This window comes from Vollenhovia emeryi, unplaced genomic scaffold, assembly GCF_000949405.1.
Source record: "Vollenhovia emeryi isolate VEMERY1.0 unplaced genomic scaffold, V.emery_V1.0 DF939132.1, whole genome shotgun sequence".
Lineage (NCBI taxonomy): Eukaryota > Metazoa > Arthropoda > Insecta > Hymenoptera > Formicidae > Vollenhovia > Vollenhovia emeryi.
Window position 1 is genome coordinate 1,604,636 of NW_011967234.1, and position 18,231 is coordinate 1,622,866.

The 18,231-nt window shown below is 43.9% G+C and overlaps 1 protein-coding gene across 3 annotated transcripts in view; it reads right to left on the reverse strand.

The window, feature by feature from the left end:
* Positions 1–18,231, reverse strand: part of LOC105568021 (segmentation protein cap'n'collar-like) — a 73,682-nt gene that overhangs the window by 31,478 nt on the left and 23,973 nt on the right. For all 3 annotated transcript variants that reach the window (XM_012023369.1, XM_012023370.1, XM_012023371.1), the window contains exons 2-3: positions 8,103–8,270; positions 2,222–2,297 (exon numbers count right to left, since the gene is read on the reverse strand). In XM_012023369.1, coding sequence (XP_011878759.1) covers positions 2,222–2,297; positions 8,103–8,270 — 244 coding nt within the window. The remainder of the gene's footprint in view (positions 1–2,221; positions 2,298–8,102; positions 8,271–18,231) is intronic.

Genomic DNA, 18,231 nt, shown 5'->3' on the forward strand with positions numbered 1-18,231 from the left:
AATAAATATTCTTAGCTTTAATTTATTATCAGCTCTAACTTAAGTTCATATTGAAACAATATTGCTTAATATTAAGTTACAGAGACCAAAAGTTAGGATAAATATTATACAAATTATCAAGGGAGAAGCAATAGCGCATAAATAATTTTAAATAATTTTCTATATATATAAAATATAGTAATAATAGCCTTAATGTCGTAACCGCAATGGAGATTAGCTGCAAACAATTTTTCCGATTTCGCATAAATGTATGAGCATTACGACCTGCATCACGATTCGCGTCGGTTATTTTAAATTTTGCTTTACTATTAATTTCTAGTCATCAACCCGCCATTGCTATTTTAGCGCACGCGTCACGCAGCTCTCTTGCTTTATGCTATGTCGGATCACCATTTTCTCCCATCAAGCCCTACGGAATAAGGATGATGGAAGAATTTCTTATGTATTAGTCTAGTAACTCATTAATCATACACGCCATGCGCCGAATATCTCGATTGATCGACGACGAGATAACCGCGTAATGAGCTCTGCTGCTCTTCTTGGTCCATTCTCTGCTCAAAAAGTTATTATCGCACTGTCCGATTAATTTATTCCGTCATCGTAAACGAATGAATACTTCAAATCACAGCGTTCTATTGCGCTGGTATTGGTTTTTCAATATTAGTGTCGACACGCGGACAAGTTACATATCGTACAAATTTAATATCGGATATTCTTCCAAGTTCTACATAAAGGAAACGTTCAATAAACTTTTCTCTGGCAGTCTCAAGTATTCCCAAAATTGTCAATTTTTGTATAGTCCTCGAAGTCACGTACGAACGGGACATCGATGTATGGATTTCTAAGGAGAATTTAACAAGCGAACCCTTCGTCAACCGTTGATAGCACGCTCGACGCGGAGTGTCTCGTAGCTAGGCGTATATTCTGTCGAGCGCAAAGTAATTAAATGCAGAGAGAGAGAGAGAGAGAGAGAGAAGGGGAAAGAAGGGGAACCGAGCCCGACAGAAGGGCTGGACAGACTGGTGGGGTTGGAAAGGCGAGGTAGGGAGGAAGGTAGCGAGGGCGTTCCTGAAGCCACTCCCCAGCGAGTCCTCCGGAACTGGAACCTGCCTGCCTGCCTGCCTGCCTGCCTGGAAACCCGTAGTTATATACCTGAACAAAGTGCACCTTGGCATGCAGGTAGACGCCGCGGCGCGTTGCATGCGCGCTCGTTACAGTCTCCTTCCATCTCTCTCGCTCCCGACATTCGCGCGAGTGTCCTCGACATTCTCCCACATGCAGTTCGTGTCGCATAACATTTCTCGCCGCTAACGTACTTACCTCCCTTTTTATTATGCGACAGAAAGCGCGCGGCAAGAATGCCAAAGAAACGATTAAAAAAAGGGAATGAGATGCAACCCGGTCTATTAATGCGTTCCAACTGTTATACTCGTAGGTATGTATATGATGTACGTTTTCCATTTGAACGCGGTAACTCTTGTTGTTCTTGCGTCGCGGCCTCTATTTTCAGGCGGATCAATTATTTAATTACGATAAGATAAACCTCCGACCATTTTATAATTGCTATTTACGGAAAACTGTAATAGTCAGCTCAATCGCTCTAACATTTTCGATTAAACGTCGTTATTGAGGATCGCAGACAATTTTTACAATGTAATTAAACTCTTTATAATTTGGCACTTGACGCGTTTAAGACCGTACGTCTTCAATTATGTTTTTTTTTTCATGGTACATGGCGATGAGATATTTCACGGTATATGGTGCGTTTCCAAAGGAATGGCCAGCCAAGTGCATTCGGTCGGCGTGTTTATGCTAATTAGCCGCGCAAAGGTGCGGCCAGGTGCGGCAGGCTCGGACTATAGTGAATGTTCGGATTGGCTCTTACAAATTGCCGCGTTAATTCGATACGCTTCCGACGTAAAGAGCCGAGCGCCAGATGTATTTAGCTGTTCTTGCCGCCACACGGACCAACGTAAAACATGCACAGCATGTGCGCCGACTGACTCTTTAATTGGTATCCGAAAACGGGATTTTGATCATCTCCGATAAACGTTCAACAAGATAAAAATTGCGATCAATATTCAGGCGAGGTAAAAGAACGCCGATTTCGATTATAAATTTGCTCGCTCAATGTCGCCTTTGATAGATAGAAACCCTTTCCGTTTTACCAAAGTATTACGTATAAAAATGAGAAAGATGAACAACGCAAATGTGAGCTTACCAGTTTCAAGGTCTACGGTGTAAGGAAGTCCTGCCCATGGGTCATCCTCCTGCGGCTCGGACTCCTTGTCATCATCCTAGAAATAACGATAGGTCCGATCGAACACAAAAATCTTATCACGAATATATCATATCTTTGTAATCATTAATCGCAGGGGAGATAAAGTTACGCGCAAAAGTAACAAGTAAGAATATCTCGCGAGACGAAAAATGTTGTAATAACGTGACTCGTCGTCGAAAGTAAAGTTTATCTAGCGCATTAATTATAATTGATCAATTAATAAACTGTAACGAGGAGCCAGTAAATTAGCTAGAAAATTAGATTGAAAGAGTAGCGCTGCGGTGTAATGAGCGCTGACCGTAATTAACGACGTTCTCGCATCTCTGAGAGGTGTCAAGGAGGGGGTGAAGGACCCGGCTCTCGTCCGAAGCGAGGCTCTCGAAGAGAGATGTGATCGGTACCCGGTGCTCGATCACAAGACGTAATTTCAACAAAGATGATTACGAATCCGTGGAGCTGACGAATTTGAAATGAAGCTCGCGCAACAATGGCCGAATTCACTCGAGCCGCTATTCGAATCGGCCAAGGTCGAGCCTTATAGAGACGTCATAATCAAGCGACCAGCCGACCCTACCGCCGACATGAAAAAGGGCCCAAGGGCGGGCGTATGCCCCGGGCCATAGGTCGCCCGTAGCGCGGCGGTACATGCGAGCTGCAGTGAAATGAGTTTAATGAAAACAGTATTGTACTCGATCATTAATCATAGCGAGTCCCTGATAGCGGCCATCCACAACCACCGGCTCCATCTCTCTCCCGCCCGCCAAAATCCGCCTCTCCGTCTCTCCTTCTCTCCTCGCCGCTCTCCCTTGCCATCCTCTCTCGAATCTTTCATCCCCCTCTGCCTACGCTCCGGTCACTTTTTCATTCAACGATATGATGTATCGTTGTTGAGTGGTGCGTTGCACTGAGCTCTACAGAGCTATGAATACAAAATTCAATCTATCCTAGCGTCCTAAAATCAAACTCACGCGAGACAAAAACGAACGCTTCACCATGTTCGAAATGTCATGGATTCGCAAACTTTTTTTCGAATTAAATTACAGCTTATCGCACAGACAATTTCTTCCCTTAACTTCTCTAGTATCTAACAAGCCTGGAAGGATCCTGTGTAAGATTGAGTAAAACCTGAGAAATTCTTTGTAAGCTTAAAAAGTTCTTGCATCTTAAAGGCGGTCCTAAAATATTTTTGAAGAGTCACGAACGTGTATAGCCGTGTGCCTTATTTTGGGCCCACAACGTCATCTCTTTCGACTCTCGAAGGAAACGTCGGTCCCGCTCGACGACGCAACCCTCGATGCGACAATGGAGGTCCTGTCAGCGATACGGACTTGCATGGCTGGCATAGCTCTCAATTAACGTTTACGAACTGTTACGACTGTCTGCCCCGATCAACCGCCTTACAAGGACCAGCGCGGATAGAAAGCATAATTCAAATCAGCCTTGATCGCCGCGAGTAAATACGAATTCAATATGGTATCGCGGTCGCTGGAGATATGGCGCGAGTCACGCTGCCTCGAATCGTATGTAATTCGCGATACGTTTCACATTTTGCGACTCGTCGTTCTGGATTTATTCTCAACTTGTGACGACTAAAGTACTCTGAAGAATACAAATTTTAACGTTTCAAAAAATTGTCTCTGGCAATAATTAAATATTTAAACAATTTCATCGGGAAAATCGTGTATACGAAATATCTTGTTAATCGTGAAAAAGTAGTAGCAATAGAAAAAGAAAATTCTAATAATTCTGCTGCCAATAAAAAGAGTCGCTTCGTAAGAAGATGCCAAAAAAAAGCTCCGGAAGTCAGATGTTGAAAACGCGATAAGATCATTGATATCACCGCACGAGCGCCATTTTGCTCCGAAATTCCAGCCGGAACGGAAACAATCGGGACAAAAGAAGGAAGCCAAACCCACTTCGGCTGGCCGGGCGCGTTTTCAATTTCCAGGACCATCAATACGTCCCTCGGAATACCCCTCCCAGAGTGCTCCAATCTCTCTGGCTCGCGAGTCCCCTCTCTCTTTATCCGCCGTCTCTCCTTCTCCCCCACAAGAAACGCCTCGTGGATCGACATCGTTCTTTCTCCCTTTCTCCTCCCTCTCCCCCTTTCTCGCTCTCCCTCGTCCTTTTTGGCCCCGTCTCTCTCTTCCGCTCCGATAGGTCCGTCGATGGCGCCCTTCGTACCGAGGGGGATGCTGCGTACATCTATCATTTTACCAGACCCTGCCGGCTTCACGGATACATCGCAGGAACAAATGAACGCTAGCCATTTTGATGGTTTTATGAATACACTCGGCGAGGATGGAGGACGGGGCGAGAGGATCTGTTGTTTTCGTCGAGATCCTCCTTCTGCATCGCACGGACCCCTCTTCTCGCCGCGTTCCGCCCGGCGAGCCACCGTCTTCGGAGCTCCTGGCACCGAGACGGAGTCGCCCTAATGGAGCCCGTCGCCTAGGAGAACTCGCTTCATTTGAATCGCGTCGGTGAATTAAAAATTCACGTCAGTCACGACAGCCCGAGAAAGCGATCTCCTACGATCGGGAATTAGGTGCCTCGCGGCGATTCATCCTGCGCCGATACGCGTCCGCGTTGAAACAACCCAGCCGAGCAAGGCGGTTCTGTAAGCGGAAATTGATCGGGCTTTGCATCGTGTTTGTTGCAGGCGTCTTCGCCCAATAATTACGAATCATCTCGGACCGATGAAACGCGCAACGATACGCGCGATCTAGTGATGCGCGACGACGTATCGAGAGTATCTCCATACGTATAAAGCGAATGTCGATCAAGATATCAAGACGAGTATTTATACAGAAACATCGATACGATGCTTTTTTTTCTGCCGTCGCATTTCTAAATGTAATCGACGGATCTTGCATTTTTAATTGATATCGATAATGTTTTTACAGACAGACACAAGCCGCAGACGTGTGCGGAAAATAAACAGACATGAAATCGAGGGGGACCGTGACCACGTCTGCTAAGCACGGAAAAATTTGTTGTCTTCGCGATGAATGCTTTCCATCCTGAATCGCTCGATCGAACTTCCTCTTTCCTACTTTCTAGATTGACGTTCCTCTAAACGCCTCCATAATTCATTCCCGTTTCGCAGCGAGACGGAGTCGCTCTAATGGAGCCTGTCGCCGCGACGTGCACCGATCATTTAAATCTTGGCTCTGGATTAAAAATTTTCGCCAGTCACGGCGGCTTGAGATAATTGTACAACAGAAACATGCAACGTGCTTTACAGCAATTCACTTGCCTAGCTTCTTCCTAGCGACATTAGCGGCCGTTATCGAATGGCGCGACATGTTGACAAATATTCTACATAGCAAGATCATTTATAGTGTTTTCATTGCACTGTTCACCTTAAAGCCGATGGTTGTAAGCTTTATGAAGCAATATTTCACTCAATACATACAATTTCAAATATTGATATCTATAAAAAAAAATGAAAAAATACGCTAGTAATGTTGTACCAGTAAACTTAAACCCGCCGGAATTAAATAAATTTGAAAATCGAAAAAGGACGAACACAATATGCGATTCAAGAGGATACGCACAGTGTCAAATTTTCTCATTATCACCTCTGACAGCGCGACGCCGAGTTTGAATCATTGCCTGCCTTTAGTTAAAACAATTCTGTGGCCAGACGTTGGAACAATGCTTGTCAATAATCTGTCGCAGTGCAAGATAGAGAGGGAGAAGGCGAGAGACTGGACTCCTCTTTGTTCTCAGCTGTTCGCGGATCGCGTCTCGGATCGATGTGTCGGCTTTCGATCGGGATCGAGGGTCTTCCCCGTGTTATTGGGCTCTCGAGGCGGCGGCGAGCCCTCACAAAGATAGAACCCGCTGGAACAATGCGATCTTCGCGGAGGAAGAGGCCGGTGGAGACGAAGCGGCGCATAGCGACGCCAGGAAAGAAATAAAGAAAGAAGAAGAAACGACGAGACTACCGAAGGTCGTGAGAAGAAGAGAGAAGCGAAGAAGCGGACGAGGAGAGGATGAGACAGAGAGGGAGACGAAGAACGTCGAGAAGTCTGATGGGCTACCCGCCCAGAACGTCGATGCAGCGTCATTGTCGGTGACCATCGTATGGATGAGATCTCGTAGGCTCGAATCTGCCGGATACTTAAACGCGCCTCGTGTCCATCCACCGAAACACGCCAAGCGAAGAAAAATCGTCAGTACCGAAAAACTTACTTGCACGAGGAGAATCAACTGGGATCCAATCAGCTAAAGAGCCTGCATTTTTCATAGCTTCAGATTACATTCGTGGTTAGAAAATTAAAATGAGCTGATTTGAGGATGATAATCGAATTCTACATGTAGATATCGAAACAATATTCTGTTCATCTTATTTTCAATTTAATTGCATATTACTCCAGTATTTTATTAGTAGAGACTTGATCGACTCTTCGGTGGAGGTGGAGAAAATAGGGGAAAGAGTCAGTTCCGTTGCTATCGTTTCTCGATAGTAATGAAAACAGATGCAATTCATGTCTGTCGTTAATAACAAAATATTGGCCAATAGATCTTCTTGTACAAAGAAACAAAAAATTGAAATCCACGGAAGAAATTGCAGCATCTTCATGTGAAAATAAGCAACTGCTGCATGCACGAAGATACATTTTTTGTAGGTCACTGATATAATATGGTTACATTGCAAGACAAAGCTACCTCGGTTTGGATGTGCGTATAACTCGAGGAAGACAAGATCGATGATCGATACGAGCAAGACTTGGAATATCGGCCGAGATCATATCCGAGAGGACGCGTGGGATGATTCCTAATCTCTCTCTCTCTGGGTCTACCGAACGTGACCGCCGGTTTCGGGCGGCTTAGTGTCTCCGATCGAGCGAGATCGATCATCCACGAGCGATTATGAGCGCAGAAACCCCATGCGCTAAAGAACCAGGATAAGAGAGTAATACTGTTTCTCGAAACAAAAAATAGAGTTCGCGAAAGATTCGCGGTATGTTGACGTTTCAGGACGGGTGCGCGTCCACTGAATAAGCTTTATGCGGCAATGCACGATGAAGAGATGACAAGGAGATAACCACCCTGTGCGCCGAATTCCACTGTTGATCGAGCTAGTAGTGTCATGTTTGTTTGATGCATCATCATCTATTTTACGAATCGATACGAATCTATCTAGGCATAGTATTTTGTCGGTATTTGCATTCTCAGCGCATCGCGATTAGCTAATATTCTGGTGAAAATACTTTCTTTTAATTAATCACAATGCAAATTTATAACATTCAAATCAATTATCACACAATTGATTTACACTCAAGAAAGAAGACGAAAAATATGAATAATAATGCTGAAATGTTTTCCAACACGTACATAAATACCCGGAAGCCAAATCTGGAAGTCTTTTTCTTCTGAAGCGCGTCACGGGGAATGTCGCTTCCTATTCGCACAATCCAATTGGTCGATGATTACCGGAGAGGCAGGACGGAAAGCGTGCGACGCGACGTCGCGAGGCATTCTTTATCGTACAGGTGCACGTCCGAAGCTTTCTATCTGCGATAATCGTCCGGGGGACACAGGAAGACATCAATGGGCCCGTTGGCATATGGAGAAACGAACGTTTAAATTGAGTCCAAGGAAGCAAACGCGCTTCCTTCTAACACGCGTGAAAGCAGAAAGCGACGCATTCTCGAGAGACAATCGCTCGTTAGACGCTGTGATTGGGTGCTCGAAACAACTGGAAATCCGTACAATCGTGCGAGTTCGAAAAATGAACAACGTAAAATTCGAATAGCGCGAGATACCGATCGAGAGGGAAGAGAGTAAGAAAATAAAAGCCTTTTCGTACCTTTCGATAAGTGGCATTAATAGCTTCTAAAGCTTTCAGCTTCTCGATTTCGTCCGCAGATTCTTTTTCAGACGTCGACGGCTTTTTGGTGGGCGTCGTGGTCGGTTCCACCAGCGTGAATCCCAGATCCACATCCTGCTTCCAAAGAACCTCAATCAGGTCCATATCCTGAAATCGAGAATAGACGTGATATTATTATACTAATTTAATTTGTTCTTCCATTCTCAGTGCGAAGTTCCAATAATCGATATTATGCACTAATAATTTATTATTTCACGCCAATTTAATTTGACGCATAGTCCTTTAAAACAAAATGTACCTATTGTAACATACTTTTTTCTTTTCACTATCTTGCAGGAACGAAAGAGAATACATGCGGGTTTCACTTTAAATGCAAATCGAATACACGCGAGTTATACGGGTGGAAGTTTTGTCTCATTTTGATACTTAATTCCTTGATACTCATTCAGAAATTATATTAAAGAGCACTATAATTGTCTCTATTTGTCTACCGACACGTACTTTAATACGACACTTTTGTCAAGTACGTAGAAGAGAAATTCTTAACAGGTGTACATTTGATTAAAAAGAGGAGACGATCGGAGACATTTGCAGGAGGGTGACGATAGTCAATTTTAAAATCAATTTTGTCTCATTAACACGCATGCCCGATGCGTTATTTAATTTTACGACGCGCTCCCGACTAGCGCTTACAATTAAAATAAAATTGTTGCGCGAAAGTAATCATAATACCGCTACCATCCTTCGAAAAGTCGCACGATTAATGTTCCGATGCTTCCACAACGGAGTGCCCTGCGCGCGCGGCGCTTTCGTTTGTGTTTATTTTACATAAGTTAATAACATCTGGCCTCGATCGCCGTTCAGGCCCAGTCTCGATCTCCGAGATTCATTTTTGTTGCGTCTCGGATGTCCCTCGCAGGGAGTCCCATCGACGAGTGTGTACAAAAGTGCATGATTAATGATGGTCGAGTATCGATGCATCTCGAAATGGAGGAGATCGAAGAAAGGACCCGGGAGAAGGGACCAATCACATGACGGGGCACAATCCTCGGGGCAGCTGCCCCGTGGGTTTTAATCGAGCCAATTTCGCCGAGTTCGTACTTTGAGCCTCGTTAACCAATCTACGGATTTTCCTCGCCAATCTAAAACCCTCTCCGAACTCGCGGCGCATACATGAAACGATTAACATGTTCGCAGGGAGATCCGATCTATGCGCCAGTTTGTATAAGTACCGTGGGAAAATTGTTGCTCTCGAAAAATGTCGATTGCGATATTTTTAGCGATTGCGCGGCCAGGGTGTGTTTCTTCTTGTGGGAAAAATGATGGACCCTTTCGTACAAAAAGTAGTTTTTTTTTGTAGAAAACACAAGTGCCATATAACAATTAAAGACCATATGATACTTAATTATGTAATGTTAACTTCCTGATTTTTACTCTTCCTGCTGTTAGCATTAAGGTAATATCTAAAACCTAAAAATGTTTGAGTTGCAAGTTTAGTATAAACGGGAATCACGGCTTTATTGAAGATACACTGCCTTTCGCATTTCTTGCTCGCTGTTTCCCCGTTTACCGATAAACCGGCGCCAAAGCGTAACGCTTGCTGGAACCGCCATGTTTACGGATTAAGTGTGTAGCGGGACATATGCGAGCTCTGGCGAACGGCAGGCCTTTTCCGCGGCACTTCCGCGTCAATTATTGTTCGCGGACGCGTGTTTAGGGTCCAGGCATTCCTATTGTATTCAGCGCTCGTTACACGGTGCTTCATGGGCGTTCTCACGTGGTACCATACCGCGGATACGCCGATACTTGAAACTGTAGCAATAGCTTTCGCCTCGTCAGCAGCCTGCACGTGGGCTAAAACGGCACGATTCTTGTCGAAGCATCGGCGAGAGGACAGGAAACCACCACGCTGTATTCATACGACGAGCACGTAAGTGCGACGTGTGTACGTCCACGAGGAAGAAGCGGCGACTCTCGTAACGCGACTCTTGTCAAAAACGTTACGCGAAGGGACATGGGACGAGGCTCTTCGCGTAATGCCTGAATAGACAATTGAATCAGGAAGCGATTAGATTTGATTCTCTCGCGCTGGACAAGCGCAAGCAACTCGATCGCGGCCTGTTTAATGCCCCGGAATAGTCCCTTCATTATTCAACATGGTTTTTCCTATTTCCTTTCACTCGAGGCTTCCCTCGACGAAGGGATAATGTAGGTATCTCAAGAGACCAAGGCACATGCAGCGAGAGGACCATGACGTTTCCGCGGGATCGTTAAAAATACCACACATAATGTGTATCTCTCGGCGGTACCGGGCGTTTTGAACTCATTGTAAACTCGTTGTATACAAGCAACTTGTACGGAAAGTTATGCAAAATCAACTTTGACGAAATATTTCCTTTCCCTCGAGGCTTTCCTCGGCGAAGGGCTAATGTATTTTGAGAGACCAGGCACATGCAGCGAGAAGACCATGACGTTTTCGCAGGATCGTTAAAAATACAGTACATAATGTATTCCTCGACAGTACCGGAACTTTTCAACTCATCGTAAAATCGTTGCGTACGAGCAACCTCTGACTGAAAGTTATGTAAAATCACCTTTAAAACAATTTCAGCTTCGGCGAAATATTTTTAACGATTCGGCCTCTAATGTCTGCAAATATACGTAATACATAAATGCTGACGCGTGTATACAACAACCGCAATTTACGCGTTCGCGAACGCGAAGCGAGAAGGTAGCGACGTGATTTTCTCGATCGCGAAATATCACCCTCCACATCCAATCCTCCATTACTGCGCCCGCGCTCCTAATTAATCAGCGACCGCGCTCGCCGACGTGCCCCGGCCGGCCAAAGACAAAGGGACCGCGGCGCCATTAATCTCTCGGTATCGTTATCGGCGATCGCGAATTTGCGCGCGGGCCGCGGCCGCGGTCGCCGCGGTCGCCGCGGGGGGATGTAACGGATACGATTCCGTGCGGGCGTAGCTTTGTAAATTACTTCGCTGACCGTGTAATTCGATGCGGCGAGAATCGAGAAAGGGGAGATCGGCGGTCAGTGGGAGGCAGAGAGAAAGAGGGAGGGGGAGAGGGAGAGACACGGCGTGGGTGTGCGTATGACGTCGGCCATGCTGGAGAGACACAGCGGGATATCCGCCGCGCCCACAGCTGGGCTCCGCGGCGCGATGTCAAGAGTTAGGTATCTCTCGCTCGGCCCACGTTTTATACGGCGCAGCGCCGCGCTGCGATGCACGGTGCACGCACGCTCGCTCGTCCTCTCGCCGCACGCGGGCCCGGGTATCGACGCCCTCGATTTCTACTCGATTTACATCGGCGGGCCGGACCGGGCCCGCGCCGAAAAAAGACTCCGCGCGACCGTCCGGATCGAAACGATCTTCGACGACGGCCGGCTTTTGTGGCTCCTCGGCGGGCGAAAATTTATATTCAATTTGTATTCGAAATGAAAGGCGAGCCGATGATATACGAGGCGAATAGTTGTCACGTATCTTGGCTAGATTAAAAGAACGTGGTTATCTTATCAGGCGCGCGGATCTATAAGTTCGAAATTGGCGAAATCGCTGTGTCAGTAATCGCGTAATTTATAAGAATAGGATATACCCGATCGAAAATGGCTGATACCTCGAAATTCCGGGGCCATGAATGGTGCCGGCGAGAAGATTCGATCAGAGAAAATCACCTGGTGAGACCTCGCCGGCGCAAAACGACGACGTAAAGGCAGAAGATGTATCTGAGGATCAGTAATTACATGAGGTGGGCTCGTAATGGTCGGCCACCGTTTATCTAGCATCGCCCGTCCCCCCGATTGAATCGGATGTGTCGCGGATAGGTTTCGCGAGGCCGCGATGGCGAAACGGCGCTCCGATACACCGTGCGCCAAACGTATCTCCGCGAGTTATCTCGGAAAAAGCGATTGTTTTTGTGTGCGGCCATAACAGGTGCAACGCTCCCGTTATTTCCGCGATTCTCACCGCAAAAGAGACGAATCCCTGCTCGCGGCTATCGCCGCGCGTATCGAGTAATTACAGCCGGGCATCGATACGTTCGACTCTCCGTAACTGTAAATATAATTGCAGCCCGTCAAGTCCAAAAGGATCAAGTCCGACTTTTTACCCGCGACTTCGGGCGAACAATAAGTAGAGCTTGGCAGCCGTTTCACGCTGATTGTATTACCTCGGAAGTCGGTTGCAATTAAAACAAAATGAATTGTCAAAAGGAGGATAATTAGGCATGCCCAGGGAACGCATCCGTTCTTTCGTGATATTCGGCTAATTGTCGTACCGCGCGACGGTTCGGAGCGATCGCGAAGAAAAAAAAAGTATCGCCATTGGCGATAATGAGAGACACAATGGTCTATATCTGCGATTCTTGACGACGTTTTCTTCCTCGAGCAAAACCACCGTCGTCGAGACATGACCACGCAACTTTCTAGTTTTCGTGCGAGTCGATGCACTTGTCCTAATTCACGGCTCTCCTAAAACCGTTCGAGCGACTCTCATCGGCGTTGCGTTTTTATTTATCTTTCAATTGTGCGGCTCAGACAGTTTCTTCCACTTCTCGCTCGTTTCTCTATTTCCAGCTAAGTTTCTTGCAACGCTAGATTATTACGATGACTGAGAAAAAGAATGTGGATATCAACGATTAATTATTTACTCAAAAGTTCTAATTTCCACGTAAGAGATCTCAAGTTTTGCAAAAGATGATTTAGAATACTAACACTTAAATCTTCTGTATGCAAAAATAAAATTAAAGGCGTTTTAATATAAAACTGTAAAAATCAATAATATTGTAAAAAATATAGATAACTGCTTCACGAGCGTCTCGTAGATCTATGGAATCAATGGATGAAAGGCTAAGTCCTTTCAGCGATATAAAAAAGATTCACGAATATTATTAATCTCATTATTGCTTATGCCACGGCTTTCTTCTGTCTAATCTGGCATTTGTATTTCGAACCTTCCGGAATATCACCGGGCTATTCACCGACAAACAATCTGTCAGAATGGTGTAATCGATTATGGACAATAGAGAGATTTAACGTTGATGATCTTTACCGTTAGGTTAGCCAGATATTGTATGCAATTTTTCACGCTACCCTTTCGTCCCCAAGGAATTGACAAACCGTCACAATGCCTACATTCAGAAAACACACCACTCACTGAGCGGCCAATGAACTCATGTGTCTGATCGGTATACATTTTTAAGCCAACGGCACACGATGCAATTTTTCTTACTGGATTGCTTACGAGAACCAATAAGGATGCAGAGTTTTAATAAAAATAGTATCGTGTGCCGTTGGCTTTAGTCTTAAGTCACCCGATCTAAAACTCTACGTCCTGATTGGCTCTCGTAAGCAATCCAGTAGGAAAAATAGTATCGTGTGCCGTTGGTTTTAGATCTAAGAGAATATACCGACTAGATGCGAAAGCTCACTGGGCGGTGTGAGCGGTGCGTATTCTGGACGTAGCTATTGTCAGTGTAATGCTTCTGATCTCATAGATCTCGCCGCTATGACACAAGTATATTCTTCTCAAGAAAGAAAACACGAAAGACTTTCTTTATCCCTTTGGTGTAAATAAGCCATCCCGAAAGGTCCCCAAAGGTAGAAAATCACAGCAAACAATTAATCTTGTCTTACACCCATTATACAATTTCCTTTATATTTCTGAGTAACTTTAGACACTTTGAGGTAGGTACTGACCACTAATGATCCTATTCTATGGATATGCACCTATCGAACTCTAGGCATCACTGGTCAAAAGAACGTGAAGAAAAATTGTTATTTTTATTACTTCTTCGACTAACCCCCAAAACGGAACTCGTAGCAAAACTTTTATTATAAAACAAGCTAAAGCTTAGGTTGCATATTAAAGAACTGGCAACAATAAAACAAACAATTAAACTTAACAAAAAATTTTTCGCCAGGAACTATCTTTTTATAATAAAATTCTTTATCATACAAACTAAACGCAGAATTCTTTTCGCAAGCGTTATTGAAATAGCTACGATTTTTATTTTTCGCAGTAATAATTGTTTTAACAGATACTAAATTCTCTTATTCTGTTTACATTTAAAAATATATATGTAGCATTTCTACCTATCAATATTGAAATAAGAAAATCTAGCAACTTTTCTGTATTAGAATGAATTAGAATATGTCTCAATCGGATTAAATGATCGAGCCCCGTCTTTTGAATTACGAAATTGTCCATGTGGCACACGATGCATCACATTGAGAGAGAGAGAGAGAGAGAGAGGGGGGGGGGGGGAGTAGGCGTAAAGGAATAAAACATTAATTTCCTGGTTTTAATTAGTGCGTTGTGCATGCAGCCGCACAGTAATGGCGGCCGAGCCTTCGGTCAAGGCGGGGATAAAGGGGGAGGCGAGGCTAAAGGGGAATTTGATTAATGATCCTATGGGATCTGGGACGGGAGGAGAGGGAGGAAGCGTATCCTAGGGGACGCCTGTCTTGCCGCGAAGCAACGATCGGTCTACCAAAACGTAACTCGTATATACAGACAATATTTTCGGCCATATAAAGCGTAATCAATGCGCAGTAAATTGCTTTTTAGTTTCCCATTATTAAAAGAAAAGCATGCTTTTTACTGATTAGTATTACACACTGGAGATTAAAGAGATACAATCAAAATAATAATCGTTGTAAATATCCGGTTGTAAATATCTAATTAAATTCGAGCATATAAATATAATATAAATACTCGATGTGATGCTACGATCGAGCTAATATAACGTAATGAGCAAACGGGGAAAAAAACCCGAAAAGAAGGTTGATTTAATTACGGCCAAAGTTTCCTGAGGCAAGGGTGAAACTTAACATTAGTCATCAGAAACCCTCAAGAGACTTCCCAAAAGGGGTGACTCCCAAAGTTACGCGGGAGGAGTTATAATTTGCTTTCTCCAGCGATCAATGTTAAGTGGCACATGGCACTAGCGACAGTTTTTAGAGACGTCTAGGCAAATATTTATTTAGTTGAATAGTCAGAAATACATTCAAATTACAATTTGCTAATAGGGGAAAAAATAGTGTCTTACTACTTCTTTCTACTGCTAATGAGAAAGGAAAGACCAAAGTGCAACTTGGTCTTTCCAAAATTTCAAATATTATAAACATTTATATTAAAATTTAATTAAATAAATTTTCTAATCTCATATACACAGCTAACCCCATAAATACGTACTTAGCTTAAAAATCTAAGACGAGAAAAATGAAAATTAAAGTACATATTTGTTCGCAACCGACTGGTGGGCTGCAATCGTTTGAAAAAGTCTAGAATTTTTACATTTCTCGTAATAATATCCTTTCACTTTTTGTCTAATAATCATTCACGATGTGGAGAGTATTCTCCACTATTAAATCGCAAAAAATACTAATTGCACAGATTGATTAAAATTCTAATGACAAAACCGGTTATACAACTCGCCGTACAACAAATAAGGATTATGACTTTACTAAATCATTTCCTGCCTGTGATTTTGATATCAAAATGATCTTATAATTATGAGTCAAAGTAAATTATAAGGTAGCTATCGATTTTGAAGAAATCATTGCAATTTGTCACAGAAATCTCATTGAATTTTTCTCGCTTAAATATCACTGGTGCATGCGGCTAAACTCATTATCGCGGCGCCTTGAGCGAACTAACGAATAAGAAATTGCGGCCTGGTGCACCGCGACTATGGCGCTCGCGTGAGTACTGAAATGCGATCATTTGCATCATAATCAAGACCGTCGGAGCCACGTTATTTTCTTCTTTCGCGCGAAACGGAAAAAAAGAAACGAACGCTCGCGGACGTAAGATCGTAAGAGCGGGTAAGGCGGGTAAGACGAGAGGTAGGGGAGGAGCGAGGAGGGCAGCATGAAAAATAGTTCCGGCGCTATCGGTGCAGCCAAAGCACCCCCCTATCTCGTGTCCCATCGACGTATCATCAATGTAATTCGTATAATGTATCCACGCAACTCCGACCGACAGGGGAGACCGACAGGATTGCGGAGGAAGAAAGGGGGGAGGGGGTGGGGAATTGCGGGAGGGAGAGACGCGTATTTATGTTGCGGGATATATCCCAGAGGTACCAGTCGGCAAGAAGGAAAGGGGGAGGAGATGGAAAGGGGAGGGGGGCGGTGCGTGTACAAAGGGAACGCCGACGGTGCCCTCACGATCGTTCACCCCGACAGGGGCGTATATTCTCCCTCCTCAACCCCGGAGCCGCGAACCCCGCGGTGCCGATGCCAAGCCCACGTATTTTGCATTCGCCACTTTTTATGCGCACTCCAAAAAGAGGCTGCAGCACTCTCGTGTCGAGATCCGAGTACACGTGTCGGCCACGATTTTCGGCAAGATATCAACGCGAGGAAAAGTACGAAGTTGAAACATTCCAAAACGATATATACAGATAAAGAATTAAAATGGAGATAAAATTCTTTAGGGCCTTGTATTCTTATTCTAACTATAATAAATAAGACGTGTTGCGATAAAGAAGCTTATCTTTGAAAAACTTTAACTTCATTTTACGATATCTAAGTTTATCTACATTTTACGAACAAGAATTCAACGATGTTATGCCAATCAATTGTTATCTTGCGACGGCGATCGCACAATGTAAAAGTATATATTATATTTCTAATTATCGATATTTAATCGATATGCTCCGTATCGCGAAACACGAAAGATATTTCTTTTGCGCACGTAACAAATGGAAAGTACTACAACAATCTGCATGATAAAGTCGTAAAGCTAATAAACACGATTTCTCGTTAACCTAGATTGGAAAGGCATTGTTTGTCGAAGCTGTATCAAGACAAACAGGTCTTTTTGGGATTAATAAGGGTTAAACAGAGAGGGGCGTTGTAAGTTCTTTACGCGTATCGTGTACACAATAACGATGCATTACCCATTATAAAATGTTGCACAATGATCCTTATCATGATGTCGGACGAGAATACTGTTTTCACGCACTGTTAGATAATAACCTCTCTGCGTGTTATATCACCTTGCACCAGCTCATTAATTTATAATCCATTCAGATGAAATCGAAAAAAATCCTACGCACGTCCTCGGGATAATTAGCAAGAAAACGCCGATACGAGACATAACCGCCTGTCAGTGTTTAATGAGACTTTTTGTTCAGTCTATGACGACAATGTAGCGAATTGTTTATAAGCATGTTAATTAATTATTAATAAACCATCGCGCTCGCATCTTTCTATAATTGATCAAACACCGTTTCCGCTGCCATTTCTAGATTCTGTCGGCAGTGGATCAAGCAAACTTTTATCATTGTTAAATATGATATCAATTGCTACTTCCCAATCTGGACGCTTACAAAAATTCCTGACAAAACCAATCTTCTCGAAGATTCGTGCTAAATCACTTTATTACGGATCGACATTCGTCCAATAATTGAAAACATTAATTGTTATGCAAGTAAATGGGAAATTTGATCAGGTGTCTGTGAACATTCGTAGAGTAACGACTAGCGCGCAGTAGCGTAAAATATCTCGATCCGCCATATTATCGGTGTACCTTTTCCTTCCACCCAAGTCAGGTCTCGACGAGAGAAACATGATTCGAGAAGGATATATGCTCGGTCTAGTTTGAGGAAGACCATTTATCACATGCGTATTCTTTCGCACGATCCAGATGAGATCTTCCGTTTTACTAGAAAAATTCTTATCTTCATCCCCGAGCTTTTCCTGTGCGCGTGCCTTATCTGCCATGCGCGGCATAAGCCGAAGAAAGCGCGGAACCAATCTCAGTCATCGTCGCAAGAACATGAACCAAGCCATTTTCTTTTTGTTCGTCCGCCTCTTTCGTTCCACTGCGGCCATTAAATCAACATGCGCCTTTATTTATCATCAGAGGACTCACATCCTTTCGTGCATTATATATATTTTCCAATTTAACAATTAATACCATTGCTATAAAATCGCACTCGTTTATTCGTAATTCAATGAATGCAGCCACTGCAAAAATCGGTAGAAATTTTTTTAGTGGAAACCTGAAGACGTTGCGCGTTTCTCTTTTCGCTCGCGTCGATGTTCATGGCTGTTTCTAAGTTAAGACGATAGACGACGCAT